Source organism: Oncorhynchus kisutch, linkage group LG4 (assembly GCF_002021735.2).
Source record: "Oncorhynchus kisutch isolate 150728-3 linkage group LG4, Okis_V2, whole genome shotgun sequence".
Classification (NCBI taxonomy): domain Eukaryota; kingdom Metazoa; phylum Chordata; class Actinopteri; order Salmoniformes; family Salmonidae; genus Oncorhynchus; species Oncorhynchus kisutch.
In genome coordinates this window covers 67083365-67105316 of record NC_034177.2, presented here as the reverse complement: position 1 = coordinate 67105316, position 21952 = coordinate 67083365, and the positions used below count along the sequence as shown (strand labels likewise).

General features: G+C 41.2%; 1 protein-coding gene across 3 annotated transcripts; it reads right to left on the bottom strand.

The window, feature by feature from the left end:
* Positions 1–52: 52 nt before the first annotated feature.
* LOC109889890 (core histone macro-H2A.2) lies at positions 53–6385 on the bottom strand. 3 transcript variants are annotated; one of them, XM_031823455.1, is made up of 10 exons: positions 5978–6161; positions 4930–5023; positions 3785–3976; positions 3494–3600; positions 2749–2943; positions 2520–2630; positions 2269–2368; positions 2080–2169; positions 1642–1816; positions 53–656 (listed from the first exon to the last, which is right to left on the bottom strand). In XM_031823455.1, the coding sequence occupies exons 3-10, from the start codon at positions 3954–3956 to the stop codon at positions 491–493; spliced, it is 1116 nt and encodes a 371-aa protein (XP_031679315.1). In that variant the 5' UTR covers positions 3957–3976; positions 4930–5023; positions 5978–6161; the 3' UTR covers positions 53–490. The 3 variants fall into 3 exon arrangements, 2 of the variants coding, with proteins under 2 accessions (XP_031679315.1, XP_020337271.1); XR_004209832.1 differs by lacking the exon at positions 4930–5023 and having other exon boundaries at positions 2745–2943; positions 5978–6162; XM_020481682.2 differs by lacking the exon at positions 4930–5023 and having other exon boundaries at positions 5978–6385.
* Positions 6386–21952: the final 15567 nt, after the last annotated feature.

Below are 21952 nucleotides of genomic sequence, written 5' to 3'. Positions count from 1 at the left end.
TGCTATTCATGGATGTTGGTAAATGACGCATCAATCAAATCAGAACTGGATCTGTGGTGTAAAACATCTGGATTTTTATTTCAAAGCAGAATGAGAAACACTTTTCTTAGTAAACTAACTGTATCAGAAACTACAGAGGGATTCTAGCAGAAAAAACAACCGTCAAAATTGTCTTTGTACATGGAATGTGAAAACAATATCAGTAAATGAGGGATAAGAATGACAAGCCATGGGATTATTAATCGAGTCTAGTCTAAAAAGAAAGAATGCAATCCTGTAAAAGGAAGACAGTGTAACATAAATGCGTACAGTACTTCACTCACAAACATTTGATTTTTTTTGCCTTCCGAGGGCTATCCAATGTCAAAAACGCCTACTTACAGCACCTTTGATCACACTATATCAGCTGCAAAAAACAAAGATCCATCTGAAATACAACTGCAACCGTTTAAAAAAAACACCTCAAATCAAGCATCTCTTCAGCTCAGCTTCACTTGGCATCCAGCTTGGCCATTTCCTGAAGGTATATTCCGATGCTCTCGCTGTCAAACAGTACAAAGTAAATGTTTTTCAGGGAGGAGGTCGTCGCAGAGACAAAATGGTTGGAGATGGCCTTGAGGATCAGCTGGGCGGCTGTTTGCTTTGGGAATCCATTCCTACAACCAGGAGAGATGCACAGATGTGGGCTCAATCTCAATTTGACTTTCTACAATTCCTCACATCTTATCTCCTTGATTAGAGGAGATAGTTTCAAGGTCCTTCCCTCCTTTGACCTTCTTCAATGCATTTTGAGAAGGAATCAAGAAAAGACTTAGCTCAACATTCTGAACCAGGGCTCTATGTTAATTTAGTTGACAAAATGTCAACAACCAATTTTTCCCGACGAGATGCCATGAAAATTACCATAACCGTAACTACTGAGTTTTAATTTTAGTTGATGAAAATTCCACGTCCAATCATAAGCATGCATGCCGTTGCAGAATATTTAATGCAATCCTCTCATTGGCAGAATTAACGTTTTTTAAGCACGGTCTGATTGAGCTGATCTGCCCGGCTCTCCCACATAGCTCCCAGGTGGTCACTTCAGTCACTCATCAATCTTTTTAACTGGCAGCAAGGACACTTCGATTGTAAGTAACCTAAAGTATACTTTTTTTCTTTACTCTCTCATACTATTTGCTGAATATTAGTAGTACAGTAATATTTCTACCATTGTTGTGGAAAACTCTGATTCTTCCATTTTTTTACGGAATCACTGTTATTTACCCCCACCCCAAGGTTATGAAGGGGAGATAAAACCTGAATGCCTAAATTGTTTAACATGTAGCCAAGGCTTTGTAACCTGTGGTAAATCATTGCTGGCATTGGTTACAATCTGCCACAATAACAATGTGCCAGCTATATGAAGGGATAGTAGGTCTAGTTGGACAAGACTATCTCAATGTACACATGTACACTAATTATTAAATTCACTGACTAATATGCGACAAATGTCTGACTAAAACTAGACAAATTGTTCAGAGTCGACAGATAACGAAGGGGGAAATGAATCAATTGTGACTAAGACTAAAATGTATTTTAGTCGTATCAGTGTTTTTTTGTTACTGGTATAGATTTAAAGCTGTAGTTGAGTAGTCTCACCGGCCAGCAGGAAGTGAGGGGAAGGCAACGGACTTGAGTTTCTTCTCCTCTGCAGCAGAGAGGCAGGCCTTGACAGTCTTCTCCAGCTGGTCCTCACACTTCTCTGAGCCCCATTGAGGGATGTTACAGTGGATGACAAAACGAGCTGGCATCCCACTGGCCTGGCTCACCGCAACTACAGGACGAAGACACGGAAACACACACTGATGTTTCCCTCTTTCTTTGTAGGTTTAAATATACGCATTGACAGTGTACTTGAGGCTAGACAGGTGAGTGAGGGTGAGACTATCATGTGTCAATGATGCTTATTATGTGTATGCTGAATGTGGTTCTTTGGATAAACACATTTGGTAATAACATAATTTCATTACCGTTGCATGCGAAACTTCTCAAACCTCTCATTCAGCAGATTTTACTCTAGTTTCCAGATCTCCATACCTGATGCTACCTCCAAAGGTCCCTGTGCTTTCCGCAGTTCTTTCACTGCCTCCAAGAAGTCTCTCCCTCCTGCCTTCTCCAGGGCACTGCCTGCAGGCAAGCACACAACAGGTAAGAGGGATAATTATAATGGACCATGGGCCTTTCACACGTCTAAGAAGAAAATACCAGCAGGTCTGGCTTTCTCACCCACTCCCTCTTTGAGGTCCATCTCTGCATTTGTGGGGTTGATGATTCCCTCCACCTTGATGGTTCCAATTTTGCTAATTTCACTTTCTGTTAGTGAAAGCTGTTTTAGGGGATGTAGAGTTGAAGTTATAACAAAATCACTTAAACTTGACTCGTGTCACTTATTTCCAAGGTGTATGACTGAGGTATCTTTATAAAAGGTGTAATAGAATGACATGTCATTGCTGACATGAGCCTACATTTAATGATACCTTTTGTCCAAGGAACAGGCTTTTCGCTGAGAGGATAGTGAAGCCATCCCCTGGCCCATCTTCCACTGTTGAGTTAGCGACAACAGCCTCTTTGTCGTTTTCCGTGTTTTTCTTTTAATAGAATCAATAAAAAACAGAACACACTCATGCTTCTTATAGCACTATAACAAACACATGGACAAATATTGATGTTTTCTGTCATTGACGAAGCCCATTCATGTGTACTTACTCTCTGCTTGCGACCTGGTTTGCCTTTGCCTTTTTTGGTGGTAGGTTTCTTGATGCTCTTGACGCGTTCCGCCCTCTTCTCTGGCACGGTCACCTGAGTGTCCACTTTCACTCGGCTGCCCCTCTTCTTGGACAGCAGCTCAGGGTGGATGCGAGGCAGAACCCCTCCGTTTGATATGGTCACCCCTCTGAGAAGCTGAGAGGCCACAGAACAGGTGAATCAGTTGACTATTCCGTCTCATTGGTCAATTTCTTCCCCCTGAGAAATACTAGGCAAGTGGTAAAAATCCTGCTAAAATGATAAAGCTCATTGTCTAAGTGTATTTATTTCATCCCCACTTATTTGAATATAGGCGCAATGCCCCCACTGTCTAAAAAAAAAAACATTAAATATTTTTGAGTGTATTGAGCATCTAACCTCTTATAGTTATGTGTTGTCAGGATTTGGGGCCTCAACAAAACCGTTTCTCCATTCGAGGTTAACCACAAAGCGGTGGCAGTTCATGCCTGATGAAATCCTACCTGATACAGATGCCATTTGGCGTCAACTGCACCTTCCTGAACACTTAGACAAAGGGACTATCTTCATCATTAGTTTTATGGATCCCTATTGGGCACTAATCTACTGTAATATAATATGGTGGAACAATTGTGCAAGTGAAGTGGAACAACATGAAAAATGTACTCTGCTGAGTTCATTATAGGATATTTTTTAAATGTCCGTTCCAAGGGGAATAATACTGTACCTGGTTGAGCTCCTCGTCATTGGCGACAGCCAGTTTAATGTGCCGAGGAGTTATTCTGCCTTTTTTGTTGTCCCTTGCTGCATTCCCTGCCAACTCCAAAATCTCAGCTAAACAAGAAATTGTCATTAGAAAAATGTTCTGCCACCAATAAAATATACATTTTCATATTTTACATAATCCTGTAATTAATACACAAGTGAATTTAGGAAGATAGTTTTTTTGTGTTTGCTGACACATGACGACACTGTCTTGACATTGGTGTGTGTGTTTTCACTCAGGCGAGATACCAACCTGCCAGGTACTCTATGACGGCTGCCATGTAGACGGGTGCCCCCATGCCGATGCGGTACTTGTGCGTCCCTGTGCGTAGATACCTCATCATCCTCCCCACAGGAAAGATGACTCCTGCTCTGGCGGAGCGGGACAGTTTGGTGGTCTTCTTCTTTCCTCCTCGGGCTGACATCTTGCCTCAGCTATGTCTACCTGGGGAGGACAGCAGTCGTATCACCATGGTTAGTGTTCAGGATGGAGATTGCAACTACATTCAATTGGTTATTTGTTCTATACATGCAACAATGAACCAATTGAAATACACTAGACCCTATTGTGCAAAATTGTTTTTATCATGCCCACTTGCCCAAAGGAATTTAGTAAGACTACATTTACTTTAGTGGAGGTTGGTGGGAGGAGCTATAGCAGGACAGGTTCACCTTAATGGCTGAAAGGAAATAAATGGAACAGTATCAAACAAATGGAAGACGTTTGACTCTGTTCCTTTTATTCCATTCCAGCCATTACAATGAGCCCATCCTCCTATAGCTACTCCCACCAGCCTCCACTGATTTACTCCTGCAACTGTGCCATTTTGAAGCTTCTATGCATTGAATGGTAAGGGTATGTGGTGGGAGCAGAATGACTAGAGGCAGGTGTGTTTGACAGGTGTGCACAGGTAGCAGAATCAAGATATGAAGTCTGGGTGTGAAAAGTAAACCAACGTGTCTATATAATAGGCTATATGACTTATCATTCTTTAAACTGATAAAACATGCATAAACACTTGAAGAATAAAGATTGAGATGTATAGAAGAGGCCTATCAGGGGCATCATATTGTCCTCGTGTAGGCAAGAAAAGACCTATACCTTGACTTTGCAAAGTTGAAAAGAACAGAGACAGAATTAAACAAGCAAAGATGAGCTAGATTAGCATATTATTCCAAATTATTAAGGAATAAAAGGCCTACAACATTTAAAAGCCCAGTGCAGTCAAAAACGTGATTTTCTGTGTTTGATATATTTCTACACGGAGGTTGAATAATACTGTGAAAAGGATAATGCAAGAGCTGTTTGAAAAGACCATCGGGGATGGAGTTTTGGCCTTCCATGGTGACATCACTACCCGGCAAATTAGTTAAGACCAATAAGAAAGAGTTCCAAACCTCTCTGCCAATAACGAGCTGATTTTCAGTTTTCCCGTCCCCTCTCACTCCCAGACCTTCCTAGCAAAATTCTTCCTTGAAAAATTGCTCTTTGCTAAGGTTAAAAAAACAAACATTTTAATTGAAAACAATCACACTATAGTACTTAACCGTTACCTAGAAATGAATTGATATTGAGATAAAAACGGCTGCATTGGAACTTTTAAGAATTCAAATAAATTGCCAAATACGAAGCATTGTTCAGAGGAATTGTAAAGTTGTGCATGAGTAGCGTTATTAGTTTGATTTTCAAGATGGGAAGGTTACTTTGCCAGAGGTTGTAAACAAACTAAATAATACTAGTACAGAAGAGGTCCGCGGTGGCCTACAGTAGAGTCCCAGATTTAGAAATTCCATTTGCAATCTGAGACCCGATATATTATTTCGGATAGCTATGCCCTATTGCATTGAATGCATTACATTTTCTTGTGCATCTTGAATGCGTTTTGTATCCTCGATTGCTCCCATGCAAGGGCAAAATACAAGAACAGGGAAAAGATCGTGACACCTAATGTAACCTACAATACTCGACGTATGTAATTTAATTCATATTTTTCGTAAAATGTGACGTTTAAAATGAGATCCTAACCGACATAACAAGACAATTTACAAATCGCCATGAATATAGGACAAAATAAATACATGTGTATACATAGACGCTCTATTCTGCAGGAATAAAAATTCACATGCTGGTAGGCCTACGTGTATTTTTCGGATAGGGTACGCGTATTGAAAAAAACATTATGCACACCTAATCTAATCAAGGGCCTCGCTTCAGTTGGTCGCCTGTCCACTATAAATACGCGGCTGTTCTCAAATAGAAAGGTCTGGTACATCGGGCCGTAACCTTTCTTGTAATTATTATTGCTCACATGCTACAGCGCAACCCCCATTTTGTTTTCATTGCATTGGATGTGTAATCTCATCAGACATGGAAAGAAATTCTTTCGGAGACGCAGCTCGCCACAAAACGAAATAAGCCGGATATGCGTGAGCGTGAAATTTGTACCTGTTTGTCGTCCTTTACACGAATAAATGCAGACCTGAGTTTCCCTTTCACAAATCCCCCGAGGAATTGCTATGTTTTTTTTTCTTCGCTGTCCTTATGCGTATCCTGTTCCTAAAAAAAACTACAGCCACAACCACCGTACATTCATAGGAGGCTGGCTCAACGCTACTACTGATGCTGCAAAGTGAAAAAAAATAATTCCAGAGGAAAATAGAATGAAACGCCCCCTTAACATGGCTTCCAGGGGAGAAGAATGTTGTTTGAAATGAACGCGAAGTGCTTAAAGAAATAAGACAGAATTTGGCTTTGTATACCTAGAGATACCTAGAGATAAGTTTGGGCTATGTTTAGAACACAAATTGTGGATGCATACATAGACACTCCAGTCCATCCTAGTGTAAAGGCTACTGTGTAGTAGACCAAGAAATAGGCATCATGGTTGCCCACCTTCATTGTGTAAATTCTGCACAGCAGGCAACAACAAAAAAAAGAGTATACTGTAGAGGCCACACTAGCCACCCCCTCCACAGTAGGCCTACCTGCCAGGAGCATCGCAGTGCAATTGCATACATTTATTTTACCCAGGTCCAAAATTGAACGTTTCCGCAGATCTTTTTTACCATATTATATGAGGCTTTTTAACACACACTTTTTTATTTATTGATGTGCTGCTTTTAGTGTCTGTGTGTCCTTGTTGTGATTTGTGGTGTGTTTTATTAGCAATGCATGTTTTGGCTGGTGCAATCAAATCTCCCCATGGGGATTAATAAAGTAATATATCTTAATATTGTCCATTTGGTTATTCTGTGTAATCCCATGTTGCCATAATGTTGCAAAATCTCATATTCCTAAAAGAATTAGGCAATAGTCATAAAACATATGTTAAATTGACATTTACAGGCTATTGAAACTGAAAATACAGTTGAAGTCGGAAGTTTACATACATTTAGGTTGGAGTCATTAACTCGTTTTTCAACCACTCCACAAATTTCTTGTTAACAAACTATAGTTTTGGCAAGTCGGTTAGGTCATCTACTTTCTGCATGGCACGTCATTTTTCCAACAATTGTTTACAGACAGATTATTCACTTATAATTCACAAAATAACAATTCCAGTGGGTCAGAAGTTTACATACACTAAGTTGACTGTGCCTTTAAACAGCTTGGAAAATTCCAGAAAATTACGTTATGGCTTTAGAAGCTTCTGATAGGCTAATTGACATCATTTGAGTCAATTGGAGGTGTACCTGTGGATGTATTTCAAGGCCTACCTTCAAACTCAATGCCTCTTTGCTTGACATGGGAAAATCAAAAGAAATCAGCCAAGACCTCAGAAAAAAAATTGTAGACCTCCACAAATCTGGTTAATCCTTGAGAGCAGAAGGTACCACGTTCATCTGTACAAACAATAGTACGCAAGTATAAACACCATGGGATCACGCAGCCGTCATACCGCTCAGGAAGGAGATGCGTTCTGTCACCCAGAGATTAACGTACTTTGGTGCGAAAAGTGCAAATCAATCCCAGAACAACAGCAAAGGACCTTGTGAAGATGCTGGAGGAAACGGGTACAAAAGTATCTATATCCACAGTAAAACGAGTCCTATATTGACATAACCTGAAAGGCCGCTCAGCAAGGAAGAAGCTACTGCTCCAAAACCGCCATTAAAAAAAAGCCAGACTACTGTTTGCAACTGCACACAAATATCGTACTTTTTGGAGAAATGTCTTCTGGTCTGATGAAACAAAAATACAACTGTTTGGCCATAATGACCATCGTTATGTTTGGAGGAAAAAGTGAGAAGCTTGCAAGCTGAAGAACACCATCTCAACCGTGACGCACGGGGGCGGCAGCATCATGTTGTGCTTTGCTGCAGGAGGGACTGGTGCATTTTACAAAATAGATGAGGCAAGGAAAATGATGTTGCTTCAATATATCCACATCTCAAGACATCAGTCAGGAAGTTAAAGCTTGGTTGCAAATGGGTCTTCCAAATGGAAAATGATCCCAAGCATACTTCCAAAGTTGTCGCAAAATGGCTTAAGGACAACAAAGTCAAGGTATTGTAGTGGCCATCACAAAGCCCTGACCTCAATCCTATAGAAAATTTGTTGGCAGAACTTAAAAAGCGTGTGCGAGCAAGGAGGCCTACAAACCTGACTCAGTTTCACCAGCTCTGTCAGGAGGAATGGGCCAAAATTCACCCAACTTATTGTGGGAAGCTTGTGGAAGGCTACCTGAAACGTTTGATCCAAGTTAGCAATTTAAAGGCAATACACTCAATTAGTGTTTGGTAGCATGTAAACTTCTGACCCACTGGGAGTGTGTTGAAAGAAATAAAAGCTGAAATAAATCATTCTCTACTATTATTCTGACATTTCAGATTCTTAAAATAAAGTGTTGATCCTAACTGACCTAAGACGGGGACTTTTTACTAGGATTAAATGTCAGGAATTGTGAAAAACTGAGTTTAAATGTATTTGGCTAAGGAATGTATGCGAGAGAGTTTCAGTTAATAAAAAAATGAAATGAAGGCAGTTGAAACCATATTACAGCCTGTATGACTAGCTATTTTATGCATCAAGGGGAAATCACATGGGACTAGGTTGTCAGATGAACCAATCAGAATCTCTGACTCCATCTTTGATCTGCCAAAGTCAATTGCTAAATGGAGCCATGTCTGAATTAACTTGCAAACAACTCCCTGGCTTGATTTGTCAAATCTCATAATACCTTGACACACTGACACCTTAAAATTTCTTGAGTTAGAAAGTGTCAATACTATATCTGTTCAAATTAAACTGGAAATGCTTTAGTAAGGGAACACTACTTATAATTGTGGTCTCCATCATCTGCAACTTTGCTTGTCTGTGATCCTGAACAGCGCCAGCCCTATTCTAATGATATTTCCTCTTGTTCCCAATGTCAAGATTAGGCCTGTGTCAGTCCATAGACCAATGCCCCGCAGCCGCCTTGAGCTACTGCATGTTAATTTACCTTCGGTGGATGGATGGATGCAAACCATTAAACTCATCAGCCCTGCCATCCTCAGAGTGCATCTTCTGCCCTGGCCTATTATAATATAGGTAAGTAAGTGATAAGTTAATTCGTATGGTGATACTATACCAGTTATCTATATTCAATTATTACCTTCTTCCTCATTCTAAATATCAATGGGACCTTCTGTTGCCACTATTTCATTATTTTAATTTACACATGTTCACCATATGTCCTTATTGCTTAGAGTTGATGCATCTCAATGCACAATCCCTGAGCTATTATAGCAGTCAATATAGTCATCACAAATGACGTTTGGAGAAACGACTTCCCTTTGCAGTGCCCATTACTTATCCTTCAACAGAGGGCAGTAAAATAAAATGTTTTATCTATTGGACCATTATTTGGCCCATCATTCCTATTCCTCTTATGCTATATAACAGTTAAGGAAGTAATGGTTTTGTTATTGATACAGCTTTATGTAAAAAATAATCTCCGGTAGTGTAAAGTGATGATGTTGTGAATAAGAGCTTGCAAGAGATTCACATACAGATGGAAAGAATGCTTTTGTCTCTCTTCTTGTCCTGCCCTGTTGTATCCCACTTGCTACCCAGTAGAGGTCAGCACCTGCATGTCTACTTTGATTCATTAAATGTAATCGTCTCAGGCATTGGGTCACAGCAGACTAGTTAAACTCTCAAAATAATCTATTGATATAAGGCCTTGAGATTGTGATGGAAATTTTGATCTGGTATGCACATTGCACAGGCTGTATTAATGTATTTATATTTTAAATGTCTTACACAGAGATATGCATGTACTCCCTGTTCACCCACGACTGCGTGGCCGTGCACGACTCCAACACCATCATTAAGTTTGCTGACGACACAATGGTTGTAGGCCTGATCACCGACGATGATGAGATAGCCTATTCGGAGGTCAGAGACCTCCCAAGACAAAGCAGCTGATTGTGGACTACAGGGAACGCAGGGCCGAGCATGCACCCATTCACATCGATGGGTCTGTAGTGGAGTGGGTCGAGCTTTAAGTTCCTCGGTGTGCACATCACGAAGGATCTATTATGTTCCACACACCAACACAGTCATGAAGAGGGCACGACAGTGCCTCTTCCCCCTCAGGAGGCTGAAAAGATTTTGCTTGGGCCCACAGATCCTCAAAAAGTTATTCTGCTGCCCCATTGAGAGCATCTTGACTGGCTGCATCACTGCTTGGTATGGCAACTGCTTGGCAAGGTGCTACAGAGGGTAGTGCGTACGGCCCAGTACATCACTGGGGCCGAGCTCCCTGACATCCAGGACCTCTATACCAGGCGGTGTCAGAGGAAGGCCCTAAAAATTGTTTGACTCCAGCCACCCAAGTCATAGACTGTTCTGTCTGCTAACGCACAGCAAACGATATCGATGCACCAAGTCTGGAACCAGCAGGACCCTGAACAGCTACTATCCCCAAGCCATAAGCCTTCTAAATAGTTATTCCGGTTAGCCAATTGGTTAACTATTTAACTATCTGCATTGATCCTTTTTGCACAAACGTTGTTTTACTCATGCTACTGTTGACCATCTGTCACTTTATTCCTAGTTCTATGTACATACCTACCTCAATTAGCTCGTACCCCTGCACATCAACTCGGTTCTGGTACCCCTTGTATAGGCAAGTTATCGTTACCCATTGTGCATTACGTTTGTTATTACGTGTCTTACGTTTCTATGATATCTCTATTTTCTTTCACTCTGCATTGTTGGGAAGGGCCTGTAAGTAAGCGTTTCACTGTTAGTCCATACCTGTTTACGAACCATGTGACAAATACAATTCGATTTGATATGATGGGTTAATAAGACAGTAATGTAAAATATTTTTGTCTTACCTTTTGTGTTACTTTTAAAATGGCTAACACTTGAGAATCAATAGGATCACACTTAAGTGATGACCTGATTTGTTTATTATAGATCTTTCACGATTAGGTTTCTCATGTATGCCATCACTGTGAGGGAAATGGGTGTTACCTAGAGCATTTTTACTCCCAAACATCCAAGCTCACACAGCTGCAGGCTTATTTAGAAAACATTCTGTTGTTAGCATGAAATATAGTTTAGATTGACCTTAACTTAGTAGGGCTAGGCTCCTTTTTTCTCAATTGAATGATGTGCCCAAAGTAAACTGCCTGTTGCTCAGGCTCTGAAACCAGGATATGCATATAATTGGTACCATTTCAAAGAAAACACTTTGAAGTTTGTAGAAATGTTCAATTAATGTATGAGAATATAACACAATAGATATGGTAGGAGAAAATCCAAATAAAAACCAACCAGAATGTTTATTTTGAGACCATCCTCTTACAATGGCAAGTATAAGGTCATGCAAAAAATTTGCTCCCTGGATGCAATTCCTATAGCTTCCACAGGGTGTCAGCAGTCTATGTTCAAGGTTTCAGGCTTGTGACTTCAAAAACTAATTAGAAATAACAGTTTTAGTAGAAGGACACTGTCTTGGAAATTTGTGTTTGCGCACGCCGTGAAGACATGATGCACCTGCTAAAATCGGTTTCCTATTGAACATCCTTCCGTAAGAAACATAGTTTGATTACGTTTTAGGGTATCTGAGGAGTATATAGAAATGTATTTTGAATGGTTGAAGCTAAGTTTAGGGATAGATTTTCGGATTCCTTTCTCTGCATGTTGAACGAGTGGATTACTCAAATCGATGGCGCCAACTATACTGACTTGTTGGGATATAAAGAAGGATTTTATCTAACAAAATGACACTACATGTTATAGCTGGGACCCTTCGGATGACAAATCAGAGGAAGATTTTCAAAAAGTAAGTGAATATTTAATGAAACCTGTGTCGGTGGAAAAATATTTTGATGTGGGGCGCCGTCCTCAAACAATCACATGGCATGTTTTCGCTGTAATAGTTACTGTAAATCGAACAGTGCAGTTGGAGTAACAAGAATTTAAGCTTCAACCGATATAAGACATGTACCGAAATGTTTAATATCCATCATTTGTATGATTATATATTTGAATTGTGCACCCTCCAGTTTCACCGGAAGTTGTCGGGACGCCTAGCCCAACACTAGCACTCCACACACCCATCAAACTTCAATATAAAATATAAATATCACATCACTGTATATAGACTTTTTGTTTTCTTTTGTTCTACTGTATTATTGACTGTATGTTTTGTTTATTCCATGTGTAACTCTGTGTTGTTTTATGTGTCGAATTGCTACGCTTTATCTTGGCCAGGTCACGGTTGCAAATGAGAACTTGTTCTCAACTAGCCTACCTGGTTAAATAAAGGTGGAAAAAAAAAAAACTGAGAAATGTAGTGTAATGCCATTAAACTTCTGAATTATCCAGTATAAAGGATAGGGGAATGGGACATTTTTGTATCTGCTGTCGGTAATGACAACCCAAAATCAGTCATACAACGATAAAGAAGATGATCTTTTCCCCCTCAGTCCTGTGGAATAAAGCATGACCAGATGGCATATATAGATAGAAGCAGAGGATGCAGACGCTGTGCGTTTAAAATTGGCCTTATTCACAGAAAAGGATGCTGGATCTCGTTTAATGATCTAACCCAGGGATGGGCCACCTTTTCTAGGCCTGCGTATCAAAAAATAGTATAATACACAAGGTGCAATACAATTTCACTTAGGGCACACAAAAGGCTAGGGCCGGCTCTGACTGCATGTGTGGGTATAAATGTTGGTACATTTTTCTTGTGGCCCCCACCCCCATCAAAGTTGCCCATCCCTGGCCTAACCTTTACTGTAGCCAGCTCACAGGATGGTCCTGTCTGTAATAGCCATAGTTTGCCAGATGCCTGTTGCATCCTCAGGAGGAGCAGAAGAGATGGTTTCCCCAGGTCTGTGTGTCTGGGCTGTTAGAGGAAGCATTGGGGGGGGGGGGGGGCAGGCCCCAGAGTATCTGCACAACAGAGGCATGTACAGTTTTAGTCAGCGTTCACCGGCAGAATGGTGAAAACACCTGGATGCAACCATCCAAACAGACCCTGTGCCTGGTGATGAGATGACTGGACCTGTTCCCATTGGGCTAGACTTCACAAATGAGTGCCTCTGATTGATAGGGTCAATTCATAAATTTAATTTCATGTCCTCTGTTTCATTTCAATGATCTGAATTGACCATAAAACTTCACCCATTTACTGACTAAAATGAAGTACAGCAGTACCAGAAAGGAATCATTTTGTACAGCATTACAGAGTGCAGGGGCAGATTGACCCATATAGCAATTCTGGCAAATGCCAGATGTGCTGGACCATTTCTTAGTTGGGTGGGCTGGTTGAAATTGACACACAAATATATATTTTTATATAAAATTTTAACAACAAGGTGACATGGCCGGTGGCCCATGAGCCTGGTACGATTTTTGCACAATTTCTGTTATACTAATGTATAATGAGCCTTTGGCTGACCAGTGGTCAACAGCCGGCCTTTTAAACCAAGATGGGCCTGCCCGATTTTCTGATGGGATGAGCTGAGGTCACGCAAACTCAACATTCAAAGTCAAACTCGGCATCAGTTAGACTGACAAAATCATGGATCATAAAAAATGGAAATCTGTCTGTAAACATAGGAGCACATTGTCACCTCACTCGAAACGTCCTATATGTTGGGTGGCTAAAACCATGATTTGGTCAAACAGTATAGTGATTCCTGTAATAAGTGTCTTCCCTGTGCCTGTGGCCTCGCCGGGCCCACATTTTCAGAAATGCGTTTACACAATTAAAATATTTTTTCACTAATTGGTTTCTGACCAATCAGATCAGCTCTGAAAAATATCTTATGTGAATAGATCTGATGTGATTGGTCAAAAAAACAATTCAGCAAAAATCGCTGAAGTTGGAGACTTTTATCTCCCTCACCAACTTCAAACATCTGCTATCTGAGCAGCTAACCGATCGCTGCAGCTGTACATAGTCTATCGGTAAATAGCCCACCCATTTTTACCTACCTCATCCCCATACTGTTTTTATTTACTTTTCTGCTCTTTTGCACACCAATTTCTCTACCTGTACATGACCATCTGATAATTTATCACTCCAGTGTTAATCTGCAAAATTGTAATTATTCGCCTACCTCCTCATGCCTTTTGCATACAATGTATATAGACTCCCCTTTTTTTCTACTGTGTTATTGACTTGTTAATTGTTTACTCCATGTGTAACTCTGTGTTGTCTGTTCACACTGCTATGCTTTATCTTGGCCAGGTCGCAGTTGCAAATGAGAACTTGTTCTCAACTAGCCTACCTGGTTAAATAAAGGTGAAATAAAAATAAAAGTGGAAAAAAGATCAGAATTGGGATGTATGTGTAAACGTCCACATTGTGACCAGATTTCCTGATTCCTACCTGTATGCAAATTATTTGACAGCTATTCTTTCTAAATAAAATTCATTTATTTTAAGACATTGTCATAAATCAATGGTGACACTGCCACATGTCATCGGATGAGATAATGATGATAGCTTTCATCTTGGCCATGTTCTGTTATAATCTCCATCCGGCACAGCCAAAAGAGGACTGACCACCCCACATAGCCTGTTTCTCTCTAGGTTTCTTCCTAGGTTTTGGCCTTTCTAGGGAGTTTTTCCTAGCCACCGTGCTTCTACACCTGCATTGCTTGCTGTTTGGGGTTTTAGGCTGGGTTTCTGTACAGCACTTTGAGATATCAGCAGATGTACGAAGGGCTATATAAATAAATTTGATTTGATTTGATGTCCAAAATTCACATTTTCCAAATTGGATCACAATGAGTTCAACAAACCGCATTGACACAGAACATGAACACACCTAATCAGGCTTGATATATTAGTGCCTCCTGAGAATACCGAGAGGTAGAAAATGAAGTGTCAACAAGTTTATTTACTGGAGGTCCTATAAACTCACTTGGGTGTCTGGCCAACCAATTAGCATGTAGATGACCTTTTCACCTGTTTGATTTTGGTTCAATTCCAAGCAATACACAACTGCTCAGAGACTTGTCTGTTGACGTGTGGAGGGGGTTATTAATTGAGCATTCCTGCCTGTGGTCTTGTCGGTCACATCCATTGGAGGACCTGTGCTGATTACAGGAGCTTTGAAGAATATTCACACGAGAAACATTAGTGGAGACTATATAGTGCGATCACTGTTACTTTCTGTCACTTAGATTTTACTGTCAGGATCAGGTGGAGTTTGAACACAAAACAACAGAATTTAGCCCCCCCAAGTCTTTATCTGTCATGTAAGGGTGGGGGAGATGTTTACTCCAGTGGCTTTGTACTTTTTCCCCCATATGACCTGCTGTAAGGTGCAGGAAGAGTGTGATGGAGAACTGCTCAGTTCCTGCTTCTGCTGATATCAGAAAGGCTTTAAAGATACTTTGTAACTGGAAGACATGGAAGGTTTTTGATCAACAACAGGACTTGGGTTGATTTAAAAGAGTTATGAGTTCTGATTGACGTTTGTAACGTCCTTTTGTGATTGCTTGCTGCTCCATTCCTTCAACCACTTGTTGTGCATGACTCATGTGTTTCCACTTCTGCTTATCCTCTCTGTCCTCATCAAGGCTCTGCTTAGTTTAGCCCTCCTGTGGTGGAGAGAGAGACTGTACATATAATGGTCAGATACTCAGTGGTTCTTATTACCTGACTGGTCTAACTTTTTAATCACAAAATCTGACCACAGCTGACTCCCTGTAAATCAAAGGAGCCTAAACATTTGAGCACTTGTTTTTTATCCCCCCCTGTGTTTGTCTGCTGGACTGCAGTCGGACTAAACCATGGAATAGTTCCTGGATAAGTTAACAAGTAAGGTTTTGGACAGCAGACGTATCATTTCCAATACGGTCTTATAAGTCAAAGTACAATTCCTATTGTGTTTCTGCATTACTTGACAGGTTCTGTTATTCCTTGGATAAGTAGCCAGCAGAGACACATGGTAATACAATGGTTTCATGTTTAATCCTTCTAACATCCTGGGGTTTTGTCTGTGCTGCTGAAAATCATATGGAGTCCATTTTCATAATCTAGTCTCGGATGATTCAGACCTGTGACAAACACATCAACAGCACATGGGTGGAAGGGGATTCAAGTTATTTCCCAGCAACCACCATAAATGAGCCTCCAAAACCGCACTCAGGTGGCACCGTAAAGAGCCAGCTGGAAAGGAAATCCATGTGTGTTTACTCTACGACTGTTTGGCTGCTTTCCCCATGCATTTAAGACCCATGTTAAGTAATAATGCCCCGTAAATTAGGATTCGTTTCAGGAGAATATTTAGTTGGTACTGTTTATACCGGTTAGGTCATGACCATCTGTGGGAAGTAGTCAAATCTGCTTTTGTCTCGTAAATAGAGATGCGTTAGTGATGTCTTTCAACAATGGTGAAGGGAATGTGTGGCCAATTTACTGCACCGTTACTGTGAGATATCTCGCCTAGTAAACTACACAGTCTTCTTTTCTGTCAGTTAAGGCCATATAAGAAGAGGACTGAAGCTCTACCTTTCCAAAGCATTCCAAATGCCATAACCTTCACCCTTCTTGTGGTCGGAAATGACATACAAATTAGACGTACTGTGAATGCCATTGGTGGGCTCAGTCACGAAAAGAAGGGCCAAATAGCAGCCCCTTCCTCTATAGAGACTGTTAAAGGTAATGCCACTTCCATCCATCCATTCAATTCCATTCTCATAGGGCTCACAAAGGTCCTGATGGCGTGACAGTAGGAGATATAGTATGCAGGTATCATTACTAGGATGAAAAAGATATATACAATATCCCTCACATGCCACGCTATGATTCCTATAAAACCCCGTCTTCAGTAATTACGACTTAATAGCTTTAATAGCTCAAACTTAACTCAGTCTAGACCAGATCGTTCCTCCAGAAATACACGCACAGCTCTTCCGTTAGAGAATGAGAAACATCCTAAATGAGGCTACAATGAAATAGTACCTGGGGGGGGGGGGGGGGGGGGGGGGGGGGGGGTGAAGGCCTGAGGGGAATGGCCTAATAGAGAATGGGATAGAGATTAAGACTGTGGAGGGAAACCCACCAGTGTGCTGAGGGTCTGTGATATACCCCACTGAATTGGAGGCACAGTGTCGTGGATCCACATGTATTTCAGCTGGAATCAGTCGATGCCTGATTGCTTTATGTGCCATTCATCAGGTCTTGACACTGTTAGAACTTCCTCTGAAGTTCAGTATGTCATCGAGCAACATTCAGAATGAGAGCCTTGGGGAGGATGGGAGAGGAACTGCTGAAGGGCTTGAATTTGAAATGTATAAAACATGTTCTGACAAGTGCTCAGACATTTAGACGAATTAGCTTTTTTACCTGATGCTCTTAATTAAAAGGAGGGGCAGAGCAATATAAGACATTTTAAAGTCCACACCATGAAATTCTAAATAAAATAAAAAGTCCGTAAGAAATGCCTCTAGTCCACAATCCCCAAAATGGCTTTCGAAAAGTGTCTAATCATGCTAGACGCCATTGCACATTCGTGACGCGGGTCACCAGAGCTGGAGGAAGCAGGATGGGGTGGGCAAGTTGGGGGACAGGGACAAGCTGTCCCGCCAGTGTAACGATAAAAACATGCTAAAAAAATAGACCTATCATGCCGTCTCAGCATGGGCACCGATGGCAGGTATTTATAGGACCCAGACAAGAGGGCGATAGTGCCTCTCCCAAAACCCGGGGCCCTCAAGACAGGCAAATAGGACACCCCCCAAGGGCCCCAGAAATAGCACTCAAATCCCCCTCATCCGCCCTTGGAACCCGGCAAGTCGTCCCAAAAAGAGTCTCCGAACAGAAATAAGGCTTTAAAGTGAAGGAGCCGGCTTCAGGTTTCGTTCAGACGGCGCTGTCGTGTCAGAAAAGGCCCGCAGAGTGGCGACAAGGCCCAGGCCACCGAGTTAACCCCACTGCCAAGCCCCGCATTCCACACAAGTATTTTTAGCGGTGGCATTTAAACTTGGCAGAGCGTCATCTCCCAGGCAATCTTCAGTATTTCCTGTTCCTGTGAAAGATGGATGTCTGAGGACACAAACAGCCACCAAGACAGGCCATGTCTAAAAATACAAGCTTTTCATCTGTCTAACTTCAAATTTTGTCTCATCATCTTAATGTCTTCCGTAATACTTTTCAACAACAATTTTTATCTTCCATACTTTGACGCTTGCCGAGGCACGTTATTTATGTGCTACACATACATGGAATGCTAGGACACCCAAACGAACGGACATCACGATATGTCAGCCATTTCATGAATGTAATCTGATGCGGAGTTCAAAACGAAGAGTGGACTAAATAGTGCTCTGTCCAGTAACCTCACCCTTCAGCTCTTGAAGGGAGAACTTTGGGGGGGGAAAAGAGAATTTCTCTCCATTTGATACCTGGTCATGGTGGCAAGGCCTTTGTTTGTGGTACTTTCACTTCATTGCCTGTGTAGACCAAAACAAGATTGAAGACGAGTGGAGGGAGGACAGGGACGGACAGACAGCTGGGTGGATGAAATCCAGCCTGCTCTGTCTTAAAGCAATTCATAAATCACAACATAACTGTGGAGTTACTGAATGATAGGCTAGCATGAGAAGATTGCATCTGTCATCCATGTTTTGTCCTCAACACATCTGTTGCTAACGTCTGTATTTGCTAAGGACTGAAAAATGGGCTGTGAACCGTTGCTGTGCTGTAGGATCACTTGGGGTATTGCTCGGGTGCTCAAATAATCACTCATATGAGGACAAAACATTTAGACTTATCGCGGACAGAACAATATTTGTTGAAGTTGAGCTAATGCTTTTTAAATAGCATTGGACACCACATGACCACACTAGCTAGCTAATGGTCAGATGATTTGTAATGGAGAGAAAAAAATAATTAAAAAAATCTGTATAAATGTTGTACAGTAGCTTCTAATGGCCGTCTAGTTTCCGCTCTGTTCTCTCAACAGAATGTGAACCATGGAGTCCCAGTTGGAGTTTCTGTTTTCATCACAGACATATTCATCAGAGAGCGCAGAACAGTGGATCAATTCTGTCTACACTGTCACTTATCACTCACATTGATGTTGGTGCCACTGTATTAAAAGCACACCCTGGGACTCTCTGAAAGATCAGTGCTGCCAGACAGCATGAATGGCTTGAAATATGTAGAACGCATAAGAATTTTTCCACGCGAACAAGGGAAAGTGTTACTGAGACCTTCTCCAAAATGTCAGATTCTTTAATAGGTGCCTGATTTTCAACCTGTGGATTGTGCAGAGGTGTTGACAAGGTGTTTCTTAAAGACGCTGTTTTCCATGACACAGACTAATTACCGATGAAAGCCTGAACGAGGGTTGCCACAAGCGAATCTCATTTTATGGCCCCGGGCTAGATCGAGGTAGCTTTCCATATTTTCCCCATTAAAAAAGGGTTATATTCATCATTAAAATCCCCATTACGAAGCTGGGACGTCAATTGGAGGTTTGAGTTCAAAGTAAAGGGATTTTCCATTGCTTAATACCTGAAAACAAGTGGAAATGCAAATGTGAACTTTGACTCTCTTAAAATACTCAATCCACAAGGAGAAGTCAACATGCTGCTTTGTATAGCAGCACAGGGTGGTGGTTTAATGTTGACTACTTACTACTGTTGCATTGGTGCGTAACATGGTTTATAGGCTTCTAATCCTCTCTGCATTACTGTTTTTGTGTTTGCTGAAACATCTGCTTATGAGGGAATACATTAAACACCTACCCACCTACCTAAATCTGCAGAGAATTTCCCTCTGCGCCACTCTGCTACTTGACAGCAAAAGGTGGATTCACTTTCGTGACAAACACTTGATACCTGAGTGACTCAGTAAGTTTGTGTATTAAGCATCTACAGCTAAGGCTGGGCTGGACCAACAGTTGCTGTGCATCCATCTGGAAAAGGAGTCAAGCTCAGCGCCATGGCTTGGCAAAGGACTCTAAATGTGTGTCTATTGTAAAAATAAAAATAAATGAATTTACTGTTCAATGACATATACAGTAGAATTGCTCTCTTACAAATACAGATGTTTCTCAAAGTACAGGAGTTCCTTTCCCAGCAGGGTAGTGCCACCTGTAGAAATGCTTAGCCTACACCACCATATTCAGCTCTATGGAATTGACCTGATAGTAGGAGGGCCTGTAAATGAAAAATAGATTATAAGACATAAAGATTTTCCTAAATATGCTATCCCCAACGCAGTGCACCAACTGTGCATTCACACATGCATAGGACACACACACACAGTCTTATGGGGACATACAATTCAGTCCCATTTAAAATCCTGTTTTCCCTAACTCTAACCCATGCCCTAACACTAACCTTAACCCCAAAACTTAACCTTTACCCTAAACCTAACCCTAGCTCCTAACCCTAAAGCTAATTCTAGCCCTAACACTAATTCTAACCTTAACCCTAAACAACCTAGAAATAGCATTTTTACCTTGTGGGGACTAACAAAATGTCCCCAGTTGGTCGACTTTTTGTTAGTTTACTATTCTTGTGGGGACTTCTGGTTCCCATAAGTATAGGTAAACATGCATACACATACAGTGCCTTCGGAAAGTATTCAGACCCCTTGACTTTGCAAATATATATCTATTTTTTTAAACATACCTTTTACGTAAGTATTCAGACCCTTTGCTATGACACTCAATTGAGCTTAGGTGCATCCTGTTTCCATTGATCATCCTTGAGATGTTTCTACATCTTGATTGGAGTCCACCTGTGGTAAATTCAATTGATTGGACATGATGTGGATTTGCACAGTTGAGAGTGCATGTCAAAGCAAATACCAAGGTATGAGGTTGAAAGTAGGGATGACCAGGGGTGTTCTGTTCATAAGTGAGTGAATTGGACCATTTTCCTGTCCTACTAAGCATGGAAAATGTAACAAGTACTTTTGGGTATCAGGGAAAATGTATGGAGTAAAAGGTACATTATTTTATTTAGGAATGTAGTGAAGTAAAAGTAGTCCAAAATATAAATTGTCAAGTGAAGCACAGATACCTACTACTTAAGTACTTTACACCACTGACTGTGGGGATGTTTTTCAGCGGCAGGGACTGGGAGACTAGTCAGGATCTAGGCAAAGATGAACGGAGCAAAGTACAGAGAGATCCTTGATGAAAACCTGCTCCAGAGTGCTCAGGACCTCCGACTGGGGCAAAGGTTCACCTTCTAACAGGACAACGATCCTAAGCAAACAGCCAAGACAACTTGGGTGACTTCAGGACAAGGCTCTGAGCCAGGACTTGAACCCAATTGAACATCTCTGGAGAGACCTGAAAATAGCTGTCCAGCAATGCTCCCCATCCAACTTGACAGAGCTTGAGAGGATTTGTAGAGAAGAATGGGAGAAACTCCCCAAATACAGGTGTGCCAAGCTTGTAGCGGCATACCCAAGAAGACTCGAGGCTGTAATCAAAACATATAGATTCAATGGTTGTAAAGATGGGGAGGGGTCCGTCTGTAATAAAGAGAGAGACTGTTTTTTGACATCACATTCCATTATTGTCCAGTCGTGTGATCGAGTGCTGCAAGGAAAGACCTAGTTAAGCTACAGCTGGCCCAGAACAGAATGGCACATCTTGCTCTTCATTGTAATCAGAGGGCTGATATAAATACTGTGCATGCCAGTCTCTCTTGACCAAGAGTTGAGGAGAGACTGACTGCATCACTTCTTCTTTTTATAAGATTTGTAGGTCCCCCGTGGGACGGTTGAGCTAACGTAGGCTAATGTGATTAGCATGAGGTTGTAAGTAACAAGACACTTTCCCAGAACATAGAAATATCTGATATCGGCAGAGAGCTTAAATTCTTGTTAATCTAACTGCAATGTCCAATTTACAGTAGCTATTACAGTGAAATAATACCATGCTATTGTTTGAGGAGAGTGCACAGTAATGAACTTCAAAATGTATTAATA

Bases quoted from the DNA above. Each gene is read 5' to 3' on its own strand.
- LOC109889890 (XM_020481682.2), bottom strand. From the start codon at position 3,956: ATGTCAGCCCGAGGAGGAAAGAAGAAGACCACCAAACTGTCCCGCTCC. The intron at 3,601-3,784 runs GTTGGTATCTCG...TTTCTTGTTTAG, and splicing joins CGTCATAGAGTACCTGGCAG to CTGAGATTTTGGAGTTGGCA. The intron at 2,944-3,493 runs GTACAGTATTAT...GTGGCCTCTCAG, and splicing joins ATGACGAGGAGCTCAACCAG to CTTCTCAGAGGGGTGACCAT.